At 35.1% G+C, this 27,764-nt stretch overlaps 1 protein-coding gene across 1 annotated transcript in view; it reads right to left on the bottom strand.

The window, feature by feature from the left end:
* Positions 1–27,764, bottom strand: part of MALRD1 (MAM and LDL receptor class A domain containing 1) — a 678,818-nt gene that overhangs the window by 631,334 nt on the left and 19,720 nt on the right. Inside the window, exons 2-4 of the mRNA XM_024253733.2 lie at positions 24,101–24,241; positions 3,045–3,139; positions 2,794–2,955 (exon numbers count right to left, since the gene is read on the bottom strand). Coding sequence (XP_024109501.2) covers positions 2,794–2,955; positions 3,045–3,139; positions 24,101–24,241 — 398 coding nt within the window. The remainder of the gene's footprint in view (positions 1–2,793; positions 2,956–3,044; positions 3,140–24,100; positions 24,242–27,764) is intronic.

Below are 27,764 nucleotides of genomic sequence, written 5' to 3'. Positions count from 1 at the left end.
AAATTTTAGTTGTTATTATTCCTTAAATATCTTCAGAAACTCTCTGAAATGCTTCCGTCTTTGCTAAGTAGATAAATAGCAATCCTTGTGTATGCAGCAGCATTCCCTCAGAAGTTAACCTGCTTCAATTTCATTAAAGGAGAGACCTAGTCCTTCACAGATGGAGGTGATAAAGCCCCCAGGTGAGAGTCAGCTGCAGAGGCTTTCTCCAAAGCCCGTGCTAAGCTGGGATCCAGCTGGGACCAAAATCTCCTATTTGGACATTTTTAAAGGAAGGATGCGTGGCTTTTAAACTATTAGAAGTCAGCATGGAAAGGAAATGGCAGACAATGAAATAATTCTCAGAGGCTTGTAAGTTCTTGAGGCAGCAGATACTGTCTGGAGACTCTGATTACAGAATTCCCTCGAATAAGCCCCTCACAAAATCTTTTCAGGAGTGAGTTACTAGATGGTGGCAGGCTGTTTTACAAGCACAGCACTTCTCTGTGGCCCACCAAACAAAAGCAAATGAACATCTGGTCACATGCTGACAGGATAGAACTAAAGCATACCTGCAATCCGAAAAGGCTGGTGTAGCCGAAGGATCCCTAGAGAGTCGTATGGTCTCCTAATTTTTGCAAAGCCTTTAAGGTAAACGCACTGTTTTCACATGAGCAATAACATATTTTGGGATATAAAATTCATATATTGCACATGCATCTGCTTTAGTTGAAGCCACTGGTACATTAAAGCACTCAAGTGAATAACCTTGCTGCCTCAGCTACAGCCGAATCACCCTGGATATTACATATTCTGGAGTTTTACGTTTTTTTTATTGATCTACTGCACATATTTAATCATCAGAACTCAGGATGTATCACTTGAGAATAGGAAGCTGAGCAAAACAAGGACGTTATTTTGAAAGGTTTGACCTACAAGATACAGCAAGTTCCAGCTCTACTCAACACTCTAATATCTTATGCTTCTAATAGAGACTTTGACCAAAAGACATAGACAGGTCTAAGAAGGCACAAAACTTGGCAAAAGTAGTTTAAGACTCCCATACCATCAGCTCTGTTTCAAAGTTGAAAAAGATGTGTAAATAATGATGGAGTTGACCCGTAGATAAGATTCTCATCTCACTTATTAAATCTCTACAAGAATGGAGAGAGATGGAACTTCAGCAAGATCATCCTTCAGAGTCTACTCGATGTGACTCAATCCCCATAAACACAATTTTGGCCTGGTTTTGTTGCTTTTGTTGTCGTTGTGGAGACAACAAGCAGACACAGGGGATTAAGAAGAGAAGTTTAAGAAATTAAATAACTTCTCCAGCGGTTAATAACACTTGAGCATCCACAGGAAATTAAATACATTATTGGTGCTCGGGGGTACTCATTCTGCATACCACAACCCTTGAAAGCCACAGCTGTCTTCAGGGCCCAGGGACACATAGTATCCCCTCCCCACACCTATCAATCATCTTCCCTTAACACAGTGTAGGGAACCTTCCCTTCATTGTACCTACTACATCCAAGAGCCTCAAATTTATCTTTCTTAAGTGAATGAATGAATTGTTGATAGAAAGACTTAAGTGCCTGATGGCTTAAGATGACTTTCCAACCACCCACACCCCCAACACTGATATTTGACTTCAATAGAGTACAGTCTCAGTCTCTGGTTAGTGTTTCCAATGGGAGTTTCTCTGAAGTCGTGCCATACAGGTGTCATTTAACCATCTGTTAAGGGATTTTTTGTAGCCTTCTTTTGATCCTCATTAAGTTTATCAAAGCCTGAAAATTCCAAATTATAGTGATTTATGACCAATCAATTAAGAAACTGTGCCATTCCTATATCTTATAATTCAACTTTTACAATGAAGATCCTGTTCATTTAGCCATTCTTTTCCTCTTAGGCACTCAAAAGAATCGATGGTAAAATTCAATCCAATTCAATCTCTATATTTAAGCAAGTGCTAAATCTACCATACAACAAATGATTTGATTTATATCAAATTTATAAAATTATTATATCATTCTAATAGCAGATGATAAAAAAACCAACTTGGGTTAAATTGACTCACAGAGCAGGATTAGAAAGTTTTAAGGAATAAAATGCTTTCAAATCTCATGTTTAACAGGAAAATTTTGTTTGATTGTCCCAAATGTTAAAATAGGCAATACTTCTTCAAGAACTGGTAATAATCATTAGATTATCATTTCGACCATGCATAAGTTTTATTAGGCTGCATAAATATGTTTGTGTTTTATAGGCTTGCATAGGCTTTAATTCTCTAAATTACTTTAGAAAATAAAGGCTGTGTTAAGTTTATCTATGAAATGAATATGACAATTATTCTACTTCAACAGCATTTGGAATAAGTATTTAAACAGTCTCCTTCCTCATTACCCAGCATTCCCTTTTCTCAAAAGCATGAGAAAAGTCTGGAAGGAAAAAGAAATGAAAAGAAAGAGGAAGTTGGAGCAGTAAGAAAAGTAGAGAGGAAAATGGAGGGGGTTCAAGAAATTAGGAGAAAATTAAAAGGTTATATTTTACTGATATATTCGTATGTCTTAAAATATACCAACTTTAGTTTTAATACATAAAATTCAAAACCTTATTGTAAAAGTGTCTTTCAGAGTGACTAGCCATCCCAAATTGCCTGAGATGTCCACTTTCAGCATTTGAAAGTCCTGGGAAATCCCTCAGTCCCTGGCAAACTGGGACAGTTGCCTTACTTTTAGTTCATCTGGTGTTAAAGATCTGTATCTTATTTTTCTTCAAGGCCATAGTTAGAGAATAGAACACACATACCTGAAATCTCTGTGAACTCTGGATTTTGATGACATTTCTCTCCCACTGATTTGGGAGTGCAGCTGTGTTTTGCCATAAATGCTGAATAGGACCTCCACATGCAGTTTGAAGCCCAACCATTAATTTGCCACTCACTTGGCTGGAGAAGTAATAAAATGTAATCTGTGAAATACAATTAGTACCCAAACAATTATGATAAAGAAGTCCCCAAATGTGACAAAATATTTAAAATTCTGTGTGCTTTCAAATACCTGGCAGTCATGTTGATCATTTGTTGGAAGGAAAACTCTGCTTCTTAAACTTGAAGAAATAGAATCCACTCTGGAAACCAGTGAGAGGAAGTGAGCTATCAGAAAGAAGAGACAGGGTACAAAAATAAATAGAAAGAACGAATAAGACCTACTATTTGATAGCACAATGGGGTGACTATAGTCAATAATAATTTCACTGTACATTCAAAAATAACTAAAAGAGTGTGATTGGATTGTTTGTAACATAAAAGATCAATGCTTACGGGATGGGTACCCCATTCTCCATGATGTGATTATTATGCATTGGATACCTGTATCAAAACATCTCATGTACCCCATAAATATACACGTCTACTATGTACCAACAAAACTTAAAAAAAAGACAATGTGTTAGATTCAGAGTGATCACTGGCAAATTTAAGACACAAAGTGATAATTCAGGCCCACATCCTCACTAGATTAATAATTTTTTTTTGTTTAAAGAACAAATAATTTAACCACATCATTTACTTTTGCAAACCATCTGATATTTTTACTTCTTTATGTTGCTCAGTGACATAGCTAATTGCAATTGTACTCCCTATAATATGACTATGGGCTACAGTTCACAACCCATTTTATCACATTTAACATAGAAAGGTACGTCCCTGCAAAGATGCTATCTAGGAAAAACATTATACTATTAGGACTGTCTACCAAAATAAGCAATTCGATGAAGACTTTTGACAGAGCAGGAGCACCATCATCTTGGACAAACACCACCATTTTAAGTTCCAGCTCCCTTTCTAACCTCATGCATTTCAAAGAAATCACTTCTAACAACAAGCAGCTAGAAAGAGCAGACAGTAAAATACAGATAAGACAGCTGTATGGTGTAAAGACCAAACTTCACACTCATACAATGGGCCCAAGTAAAACAGTGGGCCCTAATAAGCCCATTCCTTTCTCTTTAGGTTCACTAAGACAGGGAAGGAAGCTAAAAGCAGACTTGGGGGGTATGACTGCAGCTGCAGAAAGATGTATGCGAACAGACACAAAACTCTCCCTCCCAGATAAGCAAGACAAAGAGACACAGAAACATTCTGAGCCTGTGGTAGGCTCTCCCATCCTGAACCCTAAAATACTCTTAGTCTGTAAGAGAAAGGGCTCTTGACTTAACTCGGCCAGAGGGCCCTCTCAGGTTCATTCTTTAAAATAAACCTGTTTCTGACTGATGAGCCACTTTTCATGTTTCTTTCTTCCTTCTTCAACTCTTACAGCTTTAGAAGAGATTATTGCTCACTGTGCTTTTGTTCAGAAAAAGTTGGATTAGATAGTCCCAGCTTTTCCTAGGATTAAGGAAAACAACTCTGAGCCCTGATGCTTTCCTATGCACTGCAGTACGGATAATACCAGTGGACTCTCATGGTTTAGAAGCCTGTAAAATAAATGTTGAGCATTCCCTGGGCTCTCATAGATTTTCTGTGATGCTTTATGTGAGTTCTAGCATATAATCTGAGAACCATTGTTTTCTGCCACTCTATTTTACGTGCTTCTCTTTGTCAAAAGGAATGAGAAATATGATGATGATGACTATGATGACATAGCTACCTAAGTTATTCAGTGGTATTTTAAGTCAAATCAGTGGTATTGGAAATCAAATCTAATTGTCACATCATTAAAAGAATCAATAGTAAAATTATGAGACCTAAGGAAGAAACCTCTCTTCCCTACTCCTATTCCAAAATTGCATCCTAATTAAGCAGCAAACAGTGACATTAATGATTGCTTATGAATATAGTCAGAGACATAACTGAAGTAACTGTAATAACACACAATTATTCCAAGAATATACTTACGGGAATTATTATGTAAACACAATTTAGATGAAGAGTGGGTATCATGGTGATGCAAGTGGACTATCAATAGTTGGCTCTTGCATCAGGTAAACAAATGTTAAGCAAGTGAATAATCAAATAAGCATAATAAGCCATATGCATATATTATTTTAGGTTTAAATAATATTATTAGCAATACAAATGGTAATAGCATTCAGTCGGCTCTAAATTGTTGTTTATAAATATTGAACTACTAAAAAGAATCCCTGAGATACACAGAAAAATTATTTTTATTTGTCAAGGATATTGCCTAAATTATTCATATTTGTTTTTAAAAGCTTGATATTAAAAATCAGATTTGACACATTAAGTTACTAAATAATAAAAGTAGCATTTTTCAGTGATATTTTTCAACTCACACGAATAAATTATTTAAATATTTAAACAGAGTGTTTTATAAATAAAAACTTTGTCATTTGGTATGTATTATGGCACTATAAATTATTCTGTATTTTATCAAATATTCAATAAAGGTTAATCTTCAGGTTATAGTAGAAAGTAAAGGTTTACATTCAGAAACAGCTTGATATCTTTTGACATTTGTTCTAGTAATAAACTTTTTTCTTCGTATGGGGAAAAAATTGTTCAACATGCACCCAGTGGCAATATCTGTTTTCTATGATTAATTTTAACTTAGTGACAATCGCAAATTTTTTTAGTGTGCACTTCATTTTACCTTGCTCCTTTAGTATGAGTATGGAATTTCTTTAATTCACAGATGGAGATGTTCCCTAGAGAAAAATGTCACTTTATAGAAAGTTCCTTGGCTTTCCAGAGAACATTTTTCATCATGGCTGTTTATGAGTTCAAGAGAAAAAGGCAAATCTTTGACAGTATAACTTTTCTCCACATGACCATTCCCTCATTTAACACTCCCCTTTACTACAGCTCTAACCAGCCAGAAGAGACTGCGTGAAGCTCTTGAACAACAAACTTTACATTGAATATTCTTTCTATAAACCTCTTGTACTTCCTTTAGCAGCCTGGTAATACACATACCACATGCAAACACATAATCACCATTATCATCATATACCTCTATTAATCTCTACATCATCCTCATTACAGCTTGTTTACATGATACTTAAATTCCCACGTTGTGCCTGCATTCATAAAAGTCAATGCATAATGTCTTAGAAACACATGTGTAACATAATCTTGTGACAGAGTTAATTATTAAAATGACAAAATAACATAAATAGCATAATTTCATTTATAGTCTTAAATGTTTATGTTACAGGACTTTTAAAAATACTTTTTCTCAGTTACTGGTTAAGTATTGGAATGAAATCCCAAGTTCGATGACAAAAAAGGAGGTATATAAAATATGAAAGCAACAAAAACCATGAATCAAGGTCTGAGAGCTAAATCCAATAACTTTGGCAGTGAATTCTATCAACCTTGATCTTCAGGAAAGACAAGGCAGAATTTTCGGTCTCACTTTCCTCAACCATTGATGGGCAGCCTTGTACTTCCTCCATTTCCCACATTCTGAGAGATTAATGGACCTGAATGTGAGCAGGAGAGACATAAATCTTGTTGCATCCTACAGAGTAACCAACTGGCTCAAAGGAACTCAAAAAAGGAGCATTTTAACAGTGAGATAATATCAGTTCTCAAGAACATTTCATTCCAAGCCAGGCTGTAGGAATGGATCATCATAACAAGATCCAAGGCTTGAAGCAAATGTTAACATGTCAAAACTTATGGAAATATGAAAGTGCACTAATTTCCGACAAAAACATAGTTCTGATAATAGAGAGCAAATAGTAGTCTTAGATACAAATCTCTTCAAGTTGATTATTTCTGTCTATTTATTAAATTCTGTTTCCTTTGAATCATAAGTTTTGACTCATACCAATTTATTAAGCTAGCAAGCTCAACAGAACCAGGTAATATTTGCTAAAATTGTATCACTTAAAGAATACCCTCAAATAGTAATCCCTTATCATTACTACAAGTTGTACATGGATGCTGCCATATCAACTTATGTCTGACTTCAGTGACAAAGGGCTATGTGAGTCACTTTAGGAGATCATAAAATACATAATAAACCACAAGAGTATTGTTAATGAAAATGCCAGAATAGAGACCTCTGAAACTTTTTCCCCCACAAAAACAATTTTAAAACTGGCAAAAATGTCAGAATCCACTTGTATGAACTCTGGAAATTAGCCAAAGCTTTTTGGCAATTTGGAGGGCTTTTATTCAACAAATGGCTAAACCTCAGTTTTAAAAAATGGTGAGTTTTATGGGCTTTAACTTGCCCTAGTCTCATTGCCCACTCTCCAGTTTCACATTTAACTTTGAAAAATAGCAGCTTGCATTTCTGTGCAGCCTGGCAGCCACAAGAATGAGTAAAATGTTGCTAGACCTTTTTCAAAGCCTCATTCTCAAATAATTGTCATTATTTGACCTGTCTTTTGGTTCCCTGAAAGACCACAATTAAAATGCCATCTGAAATTGACCATAATAATAGCTTGCTCAGTATAAAATGCTTTTTCTACATAAGGGGTTTGTTGAAAACAATTACCAGCAAGTGTTATAACTTCCTAGTCACCTGAGGCAGTGTGTAACAGTTGGTGAAAATAATAAACTAATAGAATGAGACATTGATAGGGAGTTTAAAAAGTTCCAACATATTCCTGCAAATCTAGCCAGACATGTGCATGTGTAGGCCTGTGCACATGCTCTGGAAATACCTGAAAAGACCCTAGGCCCTAACATCTGGCTGATATTGAGGCTGTATGAAAGCAGGAAATGGAAACTAAGGCAGAGTTATCAGATGCCTGGATGAATGTGGAAAGTGCACCCCAACATACACACAGAATCCCTCAGCAAAACATAGAGATTTATTGGTCCCAGGCTGCTTTGGTCTGAATGTTTGTGCCCCTGCACACACACACATTCATATGTGGAAACATAATCTTTGAAGACGAGACTTTTGGGAGGTGAGTAGATCCTGAAGGTAGAGTCCTCATGGATGGATTTAATTCCTGTATAAAAGAAGGCCTAGAGAGTTGCTTTGCCCCTTCCACCATGTGAGAACACAGCAGGATAGTACTGTCTTATGAACCAGGAAGTGGTCCCTCATCAGACACTTGAATCTGCCAGTGCCTTGATCTTGGACTTTCCCAACCTACAGAACTGTGAGAAATAAATTTCCATTGTTTATAATCTACCCAGTTTCTGGCATTTTGTTCTAGCAGCCAAAATTGACTAAGACAATGACATCTAAGAGACTCTCAGTAAAGTCACTAAATTAACAACAAATAAAACAACTATAACTACAACAAACAGTAACAGAAGCGAATGTGTGGGAGTTTTTGGGAGAGTGAGCATCTGATTTCCAGAGGTCCAAGAGTATATTGTTTTAAATGTCTAGGTTTTTTTTTAAGTGAGAAACGCAAAGAAACAAGAAGATATATCCCATGCAGAGAGAAAAAAAGCAAAGCAATCAATACACAATGTCTCTGAGAAACACCAGACTTATTAGACAAAGACTTTAAATCAGCTATGTCAAATATTTTCAAAGAGCTAAGGAAAACCATATATAAAGAACTACAGAAATCATAAGAATAACGTGTCATAAAATAGAGAATATCAATAAAGAGGTAGATATATAATCAATAATGATTATAATCAATTATATAACTGATAAAAATCAATAATAATAACTTAGGTTATGGGCACAATATGTAATGATGTAATTTGTGGCAATAACAGCATAAAGAAGAAGTGAGCAGAACTATATAAGATCAAAATTTTTGTATATTGTTAAAATTATATTGGCATTAATCCAACCTAAGTTGTTGTAAATTAAAATGTTAAATGTAATCCCTAGGGCAACAACTAATAAAATAATTCAAAAATATATAGTAAAAAAAGAAAAGGATATTAATATAATACACTAGAAAATATCTATTTAACAAAATAAGGTAGTAATGGAGGAATAGAGTAATAAGAAAAAAAATAAGTCATACAGAAAACAAGTAGCAAAATGGCAATAAACAACCTATTGCTCTGATGATAGGTGTAAATCATAATTATATAATATGCGAATAGATTAAATTCTTAAATCAAAAGTAAGAAGTTGGCATATTGTATAAAAACATGATCTAACCATATGCTGTCTACAAGAGACACATTTTAGATTCAACTACAGAAAAAGGTTAAAAGTAAAAGGATATAAAAGACATACTATATAAACAATAACCAAAAGAAAGCTGAAATGGCTATACGAAATTGAGAAGAATGATTTTCTTTTCTTTTTAACTTTTATTTTAAGTTCTGGGGTACACGTGCAGGATGTGCAGGTTTGTTACACAGGTAAACATGTGCCATGGTGGTTTGCTGCACAGATCAATCCATCACTCAGGTATTAAGCCCAGCATCCATGAGCTATTCTTCGTGATGCTCTACCTCCTCTCTCCCCTCCTGACAGGTCCCAGTGTCTGTTGTTCCCTGCCATGTGTCCATGTGTTCTCATCATTCGTTTCCCACTTATAAGTGAGAACATGTGGTATTTGGTTTTCTGTTCCAGCCCTAGTTTGCTGAGGATAACAGTTTCCAGCTCTATCCGTGTCCCTGCAAAGGACATGATCTCATTCCTTTTTATGGCTGCATAAAATTCCGTGGTGTATATGTACCACATTTTCTTTATCCAGTCTATCATTGATGGGCATTTGGGTTGATTCCATGTCTTTGCTATTGTGAACAGTGCTCCAATGAACATATGCATGTGTGTGTCTTTATAATAGAATAATTTATATTTATTTGGGTATATACCCAGTAAAGGGATTGCTGAATCAAATGGCATTTCCAGTTCTAGATCTTTGAGGAATTGCCACACTGTCTTCCACAATGGTTGAACTAATTTACATTCTCACCCACTATGTAAAGCATTCCTTTTTCTCTGCATCCTCGCTAGCATCTGTTGTTTCTTGACTTTTTAATAATCATTATTCTGACTGGTGTGAGATGGTAATCTCATTGTGGTTTTGATTTGCATTTCTCTACTAATCAGTGATGTTGAGGTTTCTTTTGTATGTTTGTGGGCCACATGAATGTTTTATTTGAGAAGTATCTGTTCATGTCCTTTGCCCGCTTTTTAATGGGGTTGTTTGTTTTTTTCCTGAAAATTTGTTAAATTTCTGGTAGACTCTGGATATTAGACCTTTGCTGGGTGGATAGACTGAAAACATTTTCTCCCATCCTGTAGGTTTTCTGTTCATTCTGATGATAGTTTCTTTTGCTGTGCAGAAGCTCTTTAGTTTAATTAGATCCTATTTGTCAATTTTTGCTTTCAGTGCTGTTGCTTTCAGTGCTTTCATCATGAAATCTCTGCTTGTGTCTATGTCATGAATGTTATTGCCTGGATTTTCTTCTAGAATGTTTATACTTTTGGGTTTTACTTGTAAGTCTTTAATCCATCTTGAGTTAATTTTTGTAGAAGGTGTAAGGAAGGGGTCCAGCTTCAATTTTTTGCATATGGGTAGCCAGTTCTCCCAGCACCATTTGTTAAACAGGGAATCCTTTCCCCATAGCTTGTTTTTGTCAGGTTTGTCAAAGATCAGATGGTTGTAGATGTGTGGTCCTAATTCTGAGTTCTTTAATATGTTCCATTTGCCTATGTGTCTTTTTCTGAACCAGTACCATGCTGTTTGGGTTACTGTAGCCTTGTAGTATAGTTTGAAGTTGGGTAGCATGATGCCTCCAGTTTTGCTCTTTTTGTTTAGAAGTGTCTTGGCTATGTGACCTCTTTTGGGTTATATACTAATTTTAAAATAGCTCCTTCTAATTTTATGAAGAATGCCAATGGTAGTTTAATGGTAATAGCATTAAATCTATAAATTACTTTGGTCAGTATGGCCATTTTTACAATACTGCGTCCTCCTATCCATGAGCATGGAATGTTTTCCCATTTCTTTGTGTCCTCTCTGATTTCTTTGAGCAGTGGTTTGTAGTTCTCCTTGAAGAGGTCCTTCACTTCCTTTGTTAACTGTATTCCTCGGTGTTTTATTCTCCTTGTAGCAACTGTGAATGGAACTTCCTTCATAATTTGGCTCTCTACTTGCCAGATGTTGGCATATAGGAGTGCTAGCAATTTTTGCACATTGATTTTGTATCCTGAGATTGCTGAAGTTGCTTATCAGCTTAAGGAGCTTTTGGGCTGAGACAATGGGGTTTTCTAGATATAGGAACATGTCTGCTGCAAATAAAGATAATTTGACTTCCTCTCTTCCTATCTGAATATGCGTTCTTTCTTTCTCTTGCCTGATTACCCTGGACAGAAGACAGAATTCTTATTGAGACAAAGCAGGGCATTTTATAATGACAAATGGGTCAACCAATCAAGAGTATATAAAAACTATAAACATCTGTGCACGTAAAACCAGAGCTCTGAAATATGTGAAGCAAAAGCTAAAATAATTGAAAAGTAGACCATTTAACAACAATAGTTGGAGACTCTAATATTCTACTTTCAAAAATAAATAGAACTATTTGATAGAAGATCTGCAAGAAAATAGAAAACTTGAGCAATTCTATAAACCAATTAGACCTAACAGATACATATGGCACACTTACTCCACCCAACAACAAAAGAATGCACATGCTTCTAAACTACACACAGAACATTCTCCAAGAAAGATAATATTTTAGGTCAGAAAACAAATCTCAATATATTTAAGAGCATACAAATCATACACATATGTTCTCCAGAAATAACAGAATGATTTAAATTAATAACAGAATGAAATCAGAAAAATTCACAAATATGTAGAATTAAATAACAGTCTCCTAAATAACCAATAGCTAAAGAAGAAATCCAAAGAGATGTTAGAAAATACTTTAAATAAATGAAAATAAAAATACAACATATAAAAATGGATGGGATGCTGTTATTTCAGTGCTTGGTAAGAAATGTATAGCTGTAAATGCCTAAATTTAAACAAGGAAAGATCTCAACATTAATAATAAGAAGCTAAAAGAAGAGAAAACTAAACCCAAAGCAAGCAGAGGAGGAAAATTAGAGAAGAAACAAATAAAATAGAAAATACAAAAACAACAAAAAAATTAAGAAACAAAAGTTCCTGGAAAGATCAATAAAATTGATAAACTTTTCACTAGATGAACCAAGAAAAAATAAAATTAAAAACTCAATTTACTAAAATGAAGAGTGAACAAGGGTCAGAACTTCTAACCTTACATAAATAAAAAGAATTACAAGGGAATACTATCAATAATTTCATGCTACCAAATTAGATAACCTAGAAGAGATGGGCAAATACCTAGAAACACAAACTACCAAAGCCAATTAAAGAAGAAATAAAAAATCCAAATAGACTGTAACAAGAAAAGAGAATGAATCAGTAATCAAAAATCTTTCCACAAACAAATGCTCCAGCACAAAAGGCTTACTAGTAAATTATATGAAACATTTAAATGATTAACACTAATACTTCACAAACTCTTATAAAAAACAAAAGAGGAAGAAACACTTCCCAACTCATTCTATAAGGCCACAATTACCTTAATAAACCAAAACCAGACAAAGACATCACAAGAAAAGCAAACAACAGACCAACATAACTGATGAATATACATCGAGCAACACATTTTAAAAATTTTTCACCATGGTCAAGTGGAATTTATCCTAGGAATGCAAAATTGGTTCAACACATAAAAATTCATCAGTACAAACACCATATTGATCAAGTAAAGAACAAAAACCACATGACCATGTCAATAGATGCAAAAAAAGATATGACAGTCTTAACACTCTCTTATAATAAAAGTTAATGGGTGCAGCACACCAGTATGGCACATGTATACATATGTAACAAACCTGCACATTGTGCACATGTACCCTAGAACTTAAAGTATAATAAAAAATAAATAAATAAAACGTAAAATTCAAAAAAAAACTTTAAATCCTAATGATAATAGCTGACGTTTATTAACTATTTACTACGTACCATTTTTTGGCTAGCAACTTTTATGAATTATCTCATTAAATCTTCATAATAATAGCATCAAGAACTACAAATTCGTTTTCATGTAAGAAGGGAAATAAAATTACTTTATGGGTTTTGCTTTGAGGTTTGAAGAATGAAAACCATGCATTACTTGGAAAACAGTATAATTAAGTGAATTTTATTATCATCATCATCTCTTAGTTTACAAATGAGAAAACTAAGACTTAAATAATGTAAAAATCAGTTAACAAGGTTAAACAACTGATAGGTGGTAGAGGAACTGGGAAGAAATCTGTACCTGTCTGAATCTGGAGCAGGAACCCTTAAATGATGTGTCACTCCAGCAGGTCATCAGTTACTCTACAATACCTATTAAGTATACTTTATTTAGTGTATTTAGATTTATAGTAGATTTAGACTCTACTGTAAAAACAAGGACTTCAGACACCTGTTAGAAATTATCCATATCATCTTGTTTGAAAATTGTCCCTCTCTAGTGTTCTTTTCTAAACATGATTCCAAACTCCAAACTCTTGAATCAGGGCAACCTTTAGGGTCAGCATTAATAATTTCTCAATACTTAAAAAAGTTTCCTCCTGACTGTCACTATTATTGAGATTTCTCAAATGCCTTCCCTGAATTGGGTGTGCACTATCAAAAAAACGGCAGACATTTCTTTTTGTTAACCTAAGGGAATTTTAAAAACACATATAAACACACTGGTTTGTGACAGATTACCAGGCTTTATGTTTAGCAGGGTTTCCTAAGCAAAACACAAATTCTGTAAATCTACAGAATTAGACAAAACATTGACTCAATCCCTAGATGAGAGTATAATGGATTGTCATTGAATAACTTTTGTGACTGAAAATAAATGATGTAAAAATTAAAAGTTGGTAAGTTTATAGGATATAAAATCGATACACAAAAACCAGTTTCATTTCTATACACTGGCAAGGAACAATCTAAAATAAAATCAAGAAAATCTCATTTAAAGTTGCCTCAAAAACAATAAAAGACTTAGGAATAACTTTAATAAGTAAAAATCAAGATTTGTACAATAAAAATTTAAAAAATACAGTGTTGAAAGAAATCAAAGAAGACCTAAGTAAATGGAAAGACATGATGCATAATAGCCTGGAAAACTTAATATTGTTAAGATGACAATAGTTACCAAATTGATCTACCAATTCATGCAATTCCTCTCAAAATTCCAACCACCATTTTTGCAGAAATTTGCAAATTAATACTAAAATACATATGGAAATGGAAGAAACACAGAATAGACAAAAAACTCTTGAAAGAAAATAAGAAAATTATAAGACTTACTCTTCCCTAGTGACTTCCTTTCAAACTACAGTACAAGGCTGCAGTAATCAAGAAGATAGTGTGGTACTGTCATAAGCACAGGCAGAAAGATCAATGCAATCACATTGAGAGTTCAAAAGTAAACCAACACATCTATGAATTTTGACCGTGTTAAGATAATTTAGTGGGGAAAGTATAGACTTTTCAATATATGGTGCTCAGACAACTGGATAGCTACATGCAAAAGTGGATACCTCATACCATATTAAAATTAACTAAAGATGGATTAAAGACCTAAGTATAAGATATAAACTCTTACAAGGAACTATAAGTGTAAGTCTATGACCTTGGATTAGGCAATGGTTTCTTAGATGTAACACCTAAAACAAGAGCATCCATATAAAGAAGTAAATAAATAAATAAGTACATAGATGGAAGAGAGATAGATAGATAGATAGATAGATAGATAGATAGATAGATAGATGATGGCTAGGTAGATAATTAAATTTGACTTTATCAAAATTACACAGGCTAGGACAGTAGGGGCAAGTGGCATTAATGGAAGACAGATCCTTAATTTCTGGCATGATCTAAAGGGAAGCAATGAAGATGGGGTAAGAATAAAAAAAATAAACACATAAATGAAAAACTGGAGGAACTGGAACCATGTAAAAGAGAAAAAGGAAAGCCCAGGGATTTTCCCCCAAATCATACCATTAATTAGTGTTTAAGGAGAATCCAGGTCTCCAGATAACTTTTAGAATTGTTCCTCTTTACTTAGTAAAATGGAGATTTTACTCACTGCAAATGTTCGTTATTAGCAAGAATAGACAATCAAGAAAATATAAACCTTTCTTTCCCTAAAAACTTTGAATATTAGTGTACTCATTTTCTATTGCTTCCATAACAAATTACTATACACCTACTGGCTTAAAACAACACAAATGTATTATCTCACAGCTTCTGTAAGTCAGAAGTCCAGGCACGGTGTGGCTTAGCTGGTTCTTTGCTTAGATGCACAAAAGGCTGAAATGGAAGTGAGGGTTGTCTGTACTCCTTTCTGAAGACCCTGAGGATGAATATGCTTTCAAGCTCATTCAAGTGGTTGGCAGAATTCAATTCCACGCAGCCCTAAGAATTCAATTCCACGTAGCCCTGAGACTGAGATCCCTGTGTCTTTGCTGGCTGTTAACCAGTGATTGTTCTCCACTTTTAGAGGCCCCTGTATTACTTTCTTGTGATCCCCTTTCTTCATTTCCAAAGCCAGCAATGCAGGTCAAGTCCTCAAACTTCAAATCTCTCTAATCTTCCCTTCTGCCTCAGTTCTCCTGCCTTCCACTTCTGCTTTTAAGGGCTCATGTGATCACACTGAGCCCACTTGAACAGTCCAAGATAATCTTTCGATTTTGAGGTCAGTTGATTAGTAACCCATTTACAAAATCTCTTCACAGCTGTGGCCAGATTAGTCTTGGATTGAATAACCAGAGGATAGGAAATTGGGGGCAGGGGCAGATTTTATAATCTGCCTGCCACAATTAGGTAGACAATAATTTGATTCTCTTTTTCCATTTGCAATATTCCACGGTATTGATCAAAATCTGTAAAGCCTAAAGTAGTTTGAGTCTCTTTAAGCTTCCTGGACTAATTCACTTGAAAGATACTTGAAATCAAAGTGAGCGTTCATCATACTTATCAGAGTTCATATGCAGATAATTGACATCTACTGGGTATGTTCAAATCAATTTCATTAGTAAAATATCATGGTCACCCTCATTTGACAGAATCTCAGTCAAATGATCATGGTTCAAAAGATATATCTTTTGAAATTTGTAATATATTTATTTTAATATAGTATTATAGGATTTTTATGTACTTCTGTTGAGCGTGAATTTTTTTCAATTGTGTCTAAATTAATTTGAAGAATATATCCATCTATAAATTTAACAAACAATCAAGCCATCTGCCTATAAAAATAAATTTGCTGCCAAATGAAAAGCAAATGATGCATAGAAAAATATTTCTATTTTTCAATAGAGAAATTAGAGAATGTATCATTTTTAGCTCTCATCAATACTCTAAGATATCTGACAGCTTGACTATTAATATTCCATTGCAAAACTTCATTGATATGGTATCAGTTAATTCAAATAAGTATCTAAGTTGTCAACTATGATTCCATCACTGACATATAACTCTGAATTTGAAATAAATGGAAAAATAGAACAAATATATTATCCAATACACAAAAGATGTCAACATTGTTGAGTGACTATGAAAATCTCATATAGTTCACCCATTTCAAATTCATGCACACACACAAACACACAGACATCAAGGACCTTGGCATTATTAGCTTAACAATGAAAGAATTTGTGCAAGAAACTAAAGCTCTCTGGAAAATATGGCTTGAGACAGAAGGAATCATTAAGCTCAAAATATGCATGCCCTTGAAATTCCTTACACTATTCCTCAACCACTGCCATAACATCCATCAATGTCTCTCATTTCTGCTGCCTGGTTGGACAGTGGCAGAAATAGGATTGTCAACTGTGAAGGAGTTTGGGTATAGGAAGAAAAAGAAGGCAAGGAAACAGTTCAGGTGAGCAAAATCAGTAACCTTTGGAGGACACAATTCTTGACATTCACAACATACACTTTTAGCCTATCTTCTTTGTTTCTAGTCATTTCTAGTCATAGTAGACTTCTATGTCATCGCCTGAGCACAGCAGCTATCTCCACCTGGTCCTATGTGGTTCTTTCCATTTGAAATACCACTTCTCTCATCTCTCCATCCATTGAAATACTACTCATCTTTCAACTATTTTCTCAAATGCTCTTTCACTTTTTGGAGTCAGAGTTTGTCTCTAGTCTCAGAGAAATTTATTCAAACCCAAATTTTGTACCTTTTTCTTTCTCCCAATAAGTAATTGTTTTATTCCCAAACATGTGTCTCAAAGAGATCACAAACACCTTGATATATAGCCTGTAACTTAATACAGGTTGAGTATCTCTTACCTAAAATGCTTGGGACCAGCAGTGTTTTGGATTTCAGATTTTTTCAGATTTTGGAATATTTGCACATACATTAGAGATGGGACGCAAGTCTAAACATAAAATTCATTTATTTTTCATATACACCTTATTCACATAACCTGAAGGTAATTTTGTACAATGTTTTAAAATAATTTTGTGCATAAAACAAAGTCTCTGCACATTAAACCATCAGAAACCAAAGGCGTCAGGTGTGGAATTTTCCACTTGTGGCATCATATTTGCCCTCAAAAAGTTTCCAATTTTGGAACACTTTGGATTTCAGATTTTTGGATAAGGGATGATAAACCTGTAGTCTTTATTATCTTAACAACATTATCATGATGTCTTACACACTGGAATTAATAAAAGCTTTTGCATTAAAATTAACAATAATAATCAGCATATATAAATCTAACAACATAAATATACATTTATAATAAATTTTTATTTTAATATTTTTACTTTTAAAATAACACAACTACCATATTAAAAATGGGTTAAGAGGCCTGGTGTGGCGGCTCATGCCTGTAATTCCAGCACTTCGAGAGGCCAAGGTGGGCAGATCACTTGAGGTCAGGAGTTCAAGACCAGTCTGGCCAACATGGTGAAACCCCATCTCTAATAAAAAATATAAGTATTAGCCGGGCATGGTGGCACATGCCTGTGATCCTAGCTACTCAAGAGCCTGAGGCAGGAGAATTGCTTGAATCCGGGAGGGGGAGGTTGCAGTGAGAAGAGATCATGCCACTGCACTCCAGCCTGAGTGACAGAGTGAGACTCTGTCTAAAAGAAAAAAAAAAGGGGAGGAGGGGTAGGTGGAAAAAAAGACACTGTAATTCCATTTCGTTAACACATCTTGTTTGTACTCTCAGTACAAATAAGTACTAAAAGTATTTATTTTAAAGAAAGAGGTTTGACTGCTGTAACAAAATTTCCCCCTTAACTGAAAGTTCAGATACATGTTTAAATAATAGCATAATAAAGCTGATTCTGATACAGAAATAAAGTTTGCTTCACTTATGTTTGCTATAAATGTGAACACTGGGCACTAAAATTAAGATTATAATGTATCTGTGTTCTTGGAGGAAGAATTATATTCTTTATTCATTTATGTCCAATATTGAATAGTGTCAGACATAAAATGCTCAATTAATGTTTATTGTGAACAGACATGGGGGCAGCAAACTGTAACCCACAGACAAATCCACCTGCCACCTAATTTTGCATATCCTATGAGTTAAGAAGGGTTTTTACATGCTTAAATCATTAAAAAAATTCGAAAAAATAAGTATTTTAAAACATGTAACAATGATATTAATTATACATTTCCATGTTCATAAATAAAAGGTTAACATAACACAGCCATGCTTTATGTGTTGTGTATATATGACTATTTTTATAGTGTAGATGGCAAAGTAGAGTTTTTGGGACATTGACCATATGGCCCAAAAAGCCAAAAATATTTACTATCAGCCCTTTCAATGAAGAGCGTGCAGATGCCTGGAATAGATGAGTTGTTCGATGGAAATTTCTCAGATTACAAACAATATAGATGCTCCCCAGCAACATCTGGAAAACACACACATCGTATCCTTGTCACATTGTGAGCTTTGAAATGTGTACGTGCAAATAAGAAAATGGTTGCTGGTTGCTTTTTTCTAACTTTTAATATGTAATCATAAGTACGTGTATATTGTTTATGTCTCTATCACCAGATTGCAAGTTCACCAGGGACAAGAGCTGCATTCTTGTTCACTTTTATATCTTCAGGTCCTGGAAGAGCATGCGGAGCAATACAGATGTTCAGTAAAGAGTTTTCAAAGCAAATATAGAAAGGAATAAATGGACATTAAATTTTCATTGATTTAAAAATAAACAGATATTCAGACTACAGAGGCTGCAGAAACGTAATCTACAGAGTGAGAAAGTGGAATTCTTGTCTCCATGTTTGGTCTTTCACAGTTTCTTCTTAATAAAAGAACCCAACTCACCCTGTATGTAGCAGAGCCTACCTATTACTTAGGAATGGATTATGGCTCAGTTTCCCTTCAGAAAGGGCAGCATAGAACAGCTTAGGAGATGCTGGTATTCACTCAGCTGGGAAACTCAGTGATGAACATAATGATTACATTAGAAAAACAAGAAAAATCTATAAGCTGGGACCACAAGAGGACTTCGAGATAAAGAGAAGAGGCATTATTTTTAAGGGATAGGGAACTTAGGTGAAGGGATCACAGCAAATTCAATTCTGCCAGCCTTTGGCATAGGGTCCGGCTGCAGCTGCAGGTGGAGTGCAAGGCGAAAACTCTGAGAGAAGGGCTGCTCTCTCCTGGGCCTGAGGAACCAGGAAGGGCAGCCTGGAATAGCCAGGTATGACAGAAAAAAAGAAATTCTATAAAGAAGAGAGCCAGAAAAAAAATGAGTGCCCCATTTTCTATGAATAATCTCTGTCCAAGTCTCTGGCCAAAATGGAAACCTGCATGTGTAGGGAGCCCTTCTAGCAGCTAAGCCTAGAGGAATTGAATTGATATTTTGACTGCTGCCCACAGCATACAAAAGTTTGTCATTTGAGGCTGGACCTGGTGACTCACGCCTATAATCCCAGCACTTTGGGATGCTGAGGTGGGGAGATCACCTGAGGCCAGGAGTTCGAGACCAATCTGGCCAACATGGAGAACCTCATCTCTACTAAAAGTACAAAAATTAGCCAGGAGTGGTGGCACATGCCTGTAATCCCAGCTACTCAGGAGACTGACACAGGAGAATTGCTTGAACCTGGGTGGCAGAGGCTGTAGTGAGCTGAGATCACACTACTACACTCCAGCTTGGGCAACAGAGCCAGACTGTGTCTCCGGAAAACAAACAAACAAACAAAAAAAAGTTTGTCATTTGAGTCTATGCAACTTAATCATCTGCTTAAACAAATTATCACCATGCTTTGAAAAAATATACATAACGCATCCCAGAGCCTCCATTCACACATCCAGGATAAAATTCAAAATTACATGACAAAGAACTAGGACAACATAATCATACATCGGAAAATTTAATCAGCAGCAGGTAAATCTGAGATGATGCACGCATGGATTTTAAAACTCCCATTGTAATTATGCACAATGAAGTAAGGGAAAATATTCTTAAAATGAATGAAAAGATAACAGAGAACTTTTTTAAACTAAAACAACCAATTAAAAATTTTAGAATTGAAAAATACAATGCAGGCAATCCCTGACTTACAGTGAGTGGTTCCACTTAGGATTTTTCTGCTTTATGATGGTGAAAAAGTGATATATCTTCAGAGGGACACAACCACTCCATTTTTCACTTTCAGTACAATATGCAATAAATTACATGAGGTATTCAATACTTACTATGAAATAGGCTTGTGTTAGATGATTTGACCCAACCGTAGGCTAATGTATATGTTCTTGGCAAGTTTAAGGTAGGATAGACTAAGCTATGATTCTCAGTAGGTTGGGTGTATTAAATGCATTTTCAATTTATGATGGATTTATTGAGACATAATCCTATTATAATTTGAGGAGCATCTGTGGTTGATTTCTTTTTTAATCACTGGATAGGATTATCAGTAGAATGAAGGTAACAAGGGAAAAAATCACAGAACTTGAAGATAGATCAATTGAAATTATGCACTCTGAAAAACAGAAAACAAAATCAAAATATATGGAGAGATTTCATCTAACAGCATGTTAGACTTACAGACTAACACATTGATGATTGAAATACAAAAAGGAAATGAGAGAATGGGACAGAAGAAATATCTGAATAAACAAAAGCAAAATACTTTTCAAAATTGGCAGACAGCGTACATTTCAGATTCAAGAAGTTTAGTTAACGTAAGTATGATAAAATTTAAAATGTTCATGCTGAAATCCAAAAATAAAGACCAAATTCTGAAAGAATCAAAACAACAAAGATATATTACACACAGAAAAAAAAAAAGAAATTGTGGCTATCATAGTAGAAACTAGGTGAAGACAGCAAAATAATGCCTTTAAAGCACTAAAAGAAAAAAAAAAGAACATGAAAAAATATATATCCAGTAGGAATACATTTCAAGAATGAAGGTAAAATAAAAATATTTTCACGGGGAAAAACTAACATAATTTAACACCAGCAGAACTGCACTATAAGAAATACTAAAGGAATTTCTTCAAGCTGAAGAGAAATGATACCAGAGACAAACTCAGATAGGTAGAAGAAATAAAGAGTGCTGCAAATAATAAATATGACAAAAGAATATCTTCTTTTAAATTTATTTTTAATGCTGTCTAAAGCAAATATTATAACATTGATTTGTAGGGTTCATAATATATAGAGATTATAGAACCAATATATGTGAACACTATAGAACAAAATAAAAATATGGGATGGTGTTTAATAGTGTACATGTTTCATAATATATGAATTTTAGATCTAACAATTGATCAGAATAACAAAAGCTCTAATATCCTCATTTAAAACTGATTTTAAATGCCCAAATTAGGAAATAATAATCTGTGGCATAATGGGAAATATTTTTCAAATAAATTGTTTTTTAATCTTTGGTAGACTTAAAGTGAATTATACATTTAAAAACCCCTTTATCACCTTTAATATCAAATGAACTCCAGAATTACTTAAAACTTTCATATTTGCATTCCCATCTTTAAAAGTAGTTTCACCATCCTTACAAAGATGTATTTGATTTTGTTGTAGTACTAATATTTTATCTATATGCAATGTTACATTCTTTTAAAAATCAGTACTACATTTCAATCATTCTTTCCCTGAGCTTTACTAGACTTCACATATTGACAACAGTGATGTTTTTGATGTTTTTAATGTTTTAATGGATTCTCAAACTTGCCACTCAAGGCATTGATTACATAATGAAAAATATAATTTTGGAGCACTGGCAAATCATTTCAAGAGTAAGTTAATCAAATTTTGGTTAATACTTATGAAATAAGAATTTTTGAGTAAAGACAGGATTCAGACCATTTGTCTATAAATATGTTCCAACAGCTAATATCTACAGCCAGAACACTTGCTTACTTAAAATTATTGCTAGAGACTACTTACATGTTAACATTCAATTGTATTTGTAAGAGATGCATGACTATTACCAAAGTTCCCAGCCTTCAATGAGTTATGCAGGCAATATTTTGTCTCTTTTTCCCATGCAGCTTGCATTATTATTATCTCTGTTTTACAGATGGGGAAACTGAAACTACAAAACTAGCTGATTGGCAGGGCTAGGATTCAAACCCATCTAGTCTGACTCCAGAGATTTTAAGTAAACCCAGATGATATCATTCTATGGTATCTGCCTATACAACATCTCAGTTTCGATGTGAATTGCCCCATTTTACCTCTTGACTAGGCAATTAAAAATATGCATGAAAAAAATGAGGGAAAATGGCAGAAAAGAAAGAGAGAGAAGAAAATTGGGAAGCACAGTGTCTTCTGAAGCTATTTAACTCCACAGTAAGGAGGCAAGCAAGAGGAATTCAGTAAGAGCCACTGACAAACAAAATTCTACAGTAAATTAATATGTGCTGTGAAAAACCTTCTGAGTAAAAGAAAGAAACAAAGGAGAGACATATGGAATCAGCAATCTGTAAGACTGCAATGGCCGTTAGGTTGGGAGCAAGATTCAATAAGACCATCTAACATAACTAAATCTGTAATAAAAGTTTCCTATGTTGCAATTAGTGCTTGTTACTATTTGTGAAGCTGGACCCTTTTTGGTAATAAAACTGGCTGATTCCTAAAAATGGTTAAGAATTCTAAACAAAAGTAATTTTTGACATTAAAGCCAAATTAAGAAACTCCATCTTATCAATTTAGAGGTAACATTAGCAACACCAAAATTATTCAGAAATGGACTAAACATCAATTTTTGAGTGCCAGGTTTTCTATAATCTCTATCAGCAATTTTTCATGTAGTTCTTAAAATAACCATCCTAAAAATTTGGCATCATTATTTCCCCTCTTAAAATTGTGAAAACTAAGGCTCAAAACTTAATTTAAGATTTTACAGCTAGGGAGGGACAGACCAGGGAGTCTAATCTGCTTGTGTAATATTTATGAAAACACTGCCAAACTAACATCCAATGCCTGAACATTTGCTTGTTTCAAATTACCTCCAGGGCAAAAAACATATTTTAACATTGAATTGAATTTATTTGAGGGAAGTATCACTTATAAAAATAACTAGCTTTTAGTTATGCAAGGAAATGTGTTACCCCTTTTTCTACCACGTGTAAACCTATCAGATGAGGGCAGGTATGGAGTCCATTTTTCCTCCCTAATACATCTTAAACACCCGGTACCCAATGTTGAATGAATGGAGTTTATTAGTTAATAAATGAAGAAATTTCTGGCTCCAGAGCTACCTCAAAGTCTAGAGAGCAGTTCAGCAGAGCTTTCTAGTCAACTTGATTAAACAAGTGGTACTAGACAGAGCTGAAATCAGTCCAGCCAAAATAAAAGTAATTTGACTAATTAATCTAGGTATATTGTCCCATTTATGTTTTACAATTTCCATAAAGAATAAGAAAAACTGGAAAATCTCAATTATTCTCTAAATAGACCTATTGGAATCCAAGGAACCCAATTATGAGAAACTGATGTGATATTTTAAAATCATAAATATTTTGAAACTGGTTAAAAAATGCATAAAATTAGACATTTTAACTACAAATATGTAAATATCAGACAAGATTTTGCTTCCCTAATTAAACATTTGGCAGGGAATGGAAGAAAGGGAGGTGGGAAAGAACGAAGAAGGAAGGGAGGGAAGGAAGGAAAGGAGGAAGGGAGAGAAGGGAGAAAATAAATTTAAAACATTTACCAGACACATCACCATTGTGATCATAAAATGGAGGTGATAGACCAGTCATCCCATTTCTCTTTGTCCAACTAGGTTGCAGACTCTGATCTTGAGCCATATTACAGAAACTATCCTCAAAATCACATCTTTCATAATTCCAACCTAATGAGAAAGAAGAAAAATTGGTTTTCACAACTGTGTTTAGCTTTTTAAAAAATAAGACAATAGCAGAAAAATAAAGTTTAGCAACAAGTGACAAACATAAGTCAACATAAAGATTATTCCTTATAAGTCTAAGTCTACTTTATTAATGCAAAGCTTTTTATGCATCCAATATTCTAATAAGTTACCACAACGAAAAACAGTGTGTTCTAATAGAAAGAATGCCACACAACGTAGGATCAGAAGACTGAGGACCTAATCTGGATTTTGATTCTTATTAACTGAGTGTCTTAGCTTAACTATTCAACCATAGCAAGCCTTTTCTTTACTTGCAAAATTAGAACAATAACATCCTGTCCTGTGTCTCTCAAGCAATTGCTACGAAGATCTATGATACAATACATATAAAAATGCAGTTGGCCCTCTGCGTCTATGAATTCCTCATCTGTGGATTCAATCAATGGCAGATAAAAAATATTTGGGAAAAAAAATTGCATCTGTACTGAACACGTACAGATTTTTTCTTGTTATTGCCTAAAGAATACCAACTATTTACACAGTATTAATATTTACATTGTCTGAGGTATTATAAATTGTCTAGAGATGATTTAAAGTATACAGGAGGATATAGGTTATATGCAAATACATCATTTTATATCACAGACTTGCTATCCATGGATAGCAAGAGACCATTGTACCTTACAACTCTTAGGTACCATAACATATAAGGAATTATTATTAAGGTTACATCTTAAAACTCAGCTTCCACCTTCGTGCCATGCAGGCATATCAGAATTTCAGGTTTGGGCAGATCAAATCACAGAGACCCCTCTGATGGAAACTCAACCATCAGTGGCTGAGACATACTCCTGAAATTAAGTACAGCACCTCATCATTGAATCTGTGTTTGAGGAAAGTTTAGTGTTTACAATCACAACAAAGACATTTCTGACTCTTTCTCTGGGTGATCCAACATCCAAGAGACTAGGGAGAAACAGAAGAACTGGAGCACATGGTTGTTCACAATACCTACCCATGTAATGTCTATGAATGTCACATTCTAAAAATAGATGATCTCAACCACAAATGGTCCCTCCCCAGGTTGTGTTCCTCAGCAACTGTGAAGATGGTCTTTTTGGGGTAGGTGAATTATAGGACTTGTTTTCTGGTCACAACCCTGCTAACCAAAATAGGATCTGGTCCAGTCAGGATGAAGTGAAGAAGCCGGCAGAAACCAGCAGATAGCTACAAAAACAATCCCTAGATGCTCTAATTGCTCATTAGCATAAGACACTCCCACTAGTGCCATGACATTTTCCAAAGGCCATGGCAATGACCCAAAAGTTACCACTCCCTTTCTAGAGATGTCTTTCTTGCTTGCTTGCTTGCTTGCTTTCTCTTTCTTTCTTTCTTCCCTTTTCTTTTTTTTTTTTTTTTTTTTTTTGAGACGGCGTTTTGCTCTTGTTGTCCAGGCTGGAGTGCAATGGCACGATCTTGGCTCACCACAACCTCTGCCTTCTGGGTTCAAGCAATTCTCCTGCCTCAGCCTCCCAAGTAGCTGGGATTACAGGCATGCACCAACATGCCCGGCTAATTTTGTATTTTTAGTAGAGACGGGGTTTCTCCATGTTGGTCAGGATGGTCTTGAACTCCTGACCTCAGGTGATCCACCTGCCTTGGCCTCCCAAAGTGCTGGGATTACAGGCATGAGCAACCGCACCCGGCCCTTTTCTAGGGATTTCTAAATAGCCTGCCCCTCAATTTGCATTAATCTGCTCCTTAATTTGCACATAAATAACAATGGTATAACTGCAGTTGCCAACACCTGGCAAGCATGGCTCCAGGTGCACTACCTATGAGTTAGTCCTGCTCCGCATGAAGCAGCTACAATTCAATAAAATAAAAGATTGATGTTTAACAGCACCAGCTAACCTCTGAATTTTGTTTTTTTTGAGACAGAGTTTCTTTCTGTCGCCCCAGGCTGAAGTGCAGTGGTGCATTCTCGGCTTGCCACAACCTCCACCTCCTGGTTCAAGTGATTCTCCTACCTCAGCCTCCAGAGTAGCTGGGATTACAGGTGCATGCTGCCATGCTCAATTAATTTTTTTAACTTTTTTTTTTTTGTATTTTTAGTAGAGACAGGGTTTCACCATGTTGGCCAAGCTGATCTCGAACTCCTGACCTCAAGTGATCCACCTGCCTCGGCCTCCCAAAGTGCTGGGATTACAGGCATGAGACACTGCACCCAGCCTGAATTTTTCTTTTTTAATTTCCACAATTCACATTTAATACTTTTGCTGTAGCCAATATATGTTACATAATGCTTTGTTCTTCTTTCTCGTTTTTTTAACCTTCAGTTCAGAATAACATATTCCACAGTGGTAAAAAGGAGCAAAAGATATTCTCCTAATTTCTTTAACTCTAATCCTCTTTTAAGTTTGACTCAGAGTTGCCTAACAAAACAGATTAAAAATAAGATTACTACAGTGAGCTTGGATAAAGTAGAAAGAACAAACTTTAAAAAACCATGGAGATTTTACACTTTCTGTTCCATCACCAGAGTCACTTGGCTTTGAGATTTCCACATTTTTTTTAATTACTCGAACAAAACTCTGTTGCAGTAGAAAGTGGCTTTTAATTGCATTGAACTTGAACTCTGCACGTGCACAGAAGCAGACCTTGAGCATGATTTTAATAATTGTTGAACAATTGACTATATATCCAAAGCGTTTCCACTATGACTCTGAAACTTCTTTTAGTGAATTCTTTCCTGGGTGAATCTGAGAACCCTCCCAGGCTAAGCCCTAATTTCAGGGCTCAACTGCATGCCTGCATCACTCTCACAAGTTCCTTCATTTCCTGACTAGTTGCACTAGCTGTAACTGGAGCAAACATGCTGGTTAATAGTTCAACAGTGCTTGGCAACCCAGTCAAAAGAACATAATTTTCATTTCATTCTATCACAAAACAATTACCTCAATAAATTGCAGCAATGAGGAATCTTATTATTACAGAACACCGCTGTTTGGCAAAATCTTTCAAAATAAGGGATCTAGGAGTAAAATCAATAAAACAGGCCATTGGTAATGAGGCTTGCATGTCTGTGGGTTCAGCATCTGTGGATTCAGCCAATCACATGCCACGAAGCCTACTTCATCACCATGGCCTACTTCGTTAATTTTACTCCTAGATCCCTTATTTTTAAAAAAATTTGCCAACTAGCTGTATTGTATAATAATAACAAGAATCCTCATTGCTACAATTCATTGAGGTAATTGGTCTGCACTGGGATTCCACTTGAAGTAACTTTTTTTTTTTTTTTTTGAGGCGGAGTCTCACTCTGTCGCCCAGGCTGGAGTGCAGTGGCACGATCTCAGCTCACTGCAAGCTCCGCCTCCCAGGTTCACACCATTCTCCTGCCTCAGCCTCCCGAGTAGCTGGGACTACAGGTGCCCACCACCATGCCTGGCTAATTTTTTGTATTTTTAGTAGAGATGGGGTTTCACTGTGTTAGCCAGGATGG

Source organism: Pongo abelii, chromosome 8 (genome assembly GCF_028885655.2).
Source record: "Pongo abelii isolate AG06213 chromosome 8, NHGRI_mPonAbe1-v2.0_pri, whole genome shotgun sequence".
Taxonomy (NCBI): Eukaryota; Metazoa; Chordata; class Mammalia; order Primates; family Hominidae; genus Pongo; species Pongo abelii.
Note: the sequence above shows the minus strand (reverse complement) of the source record. Positions and strands in the feature narration are given on the sequence as shown.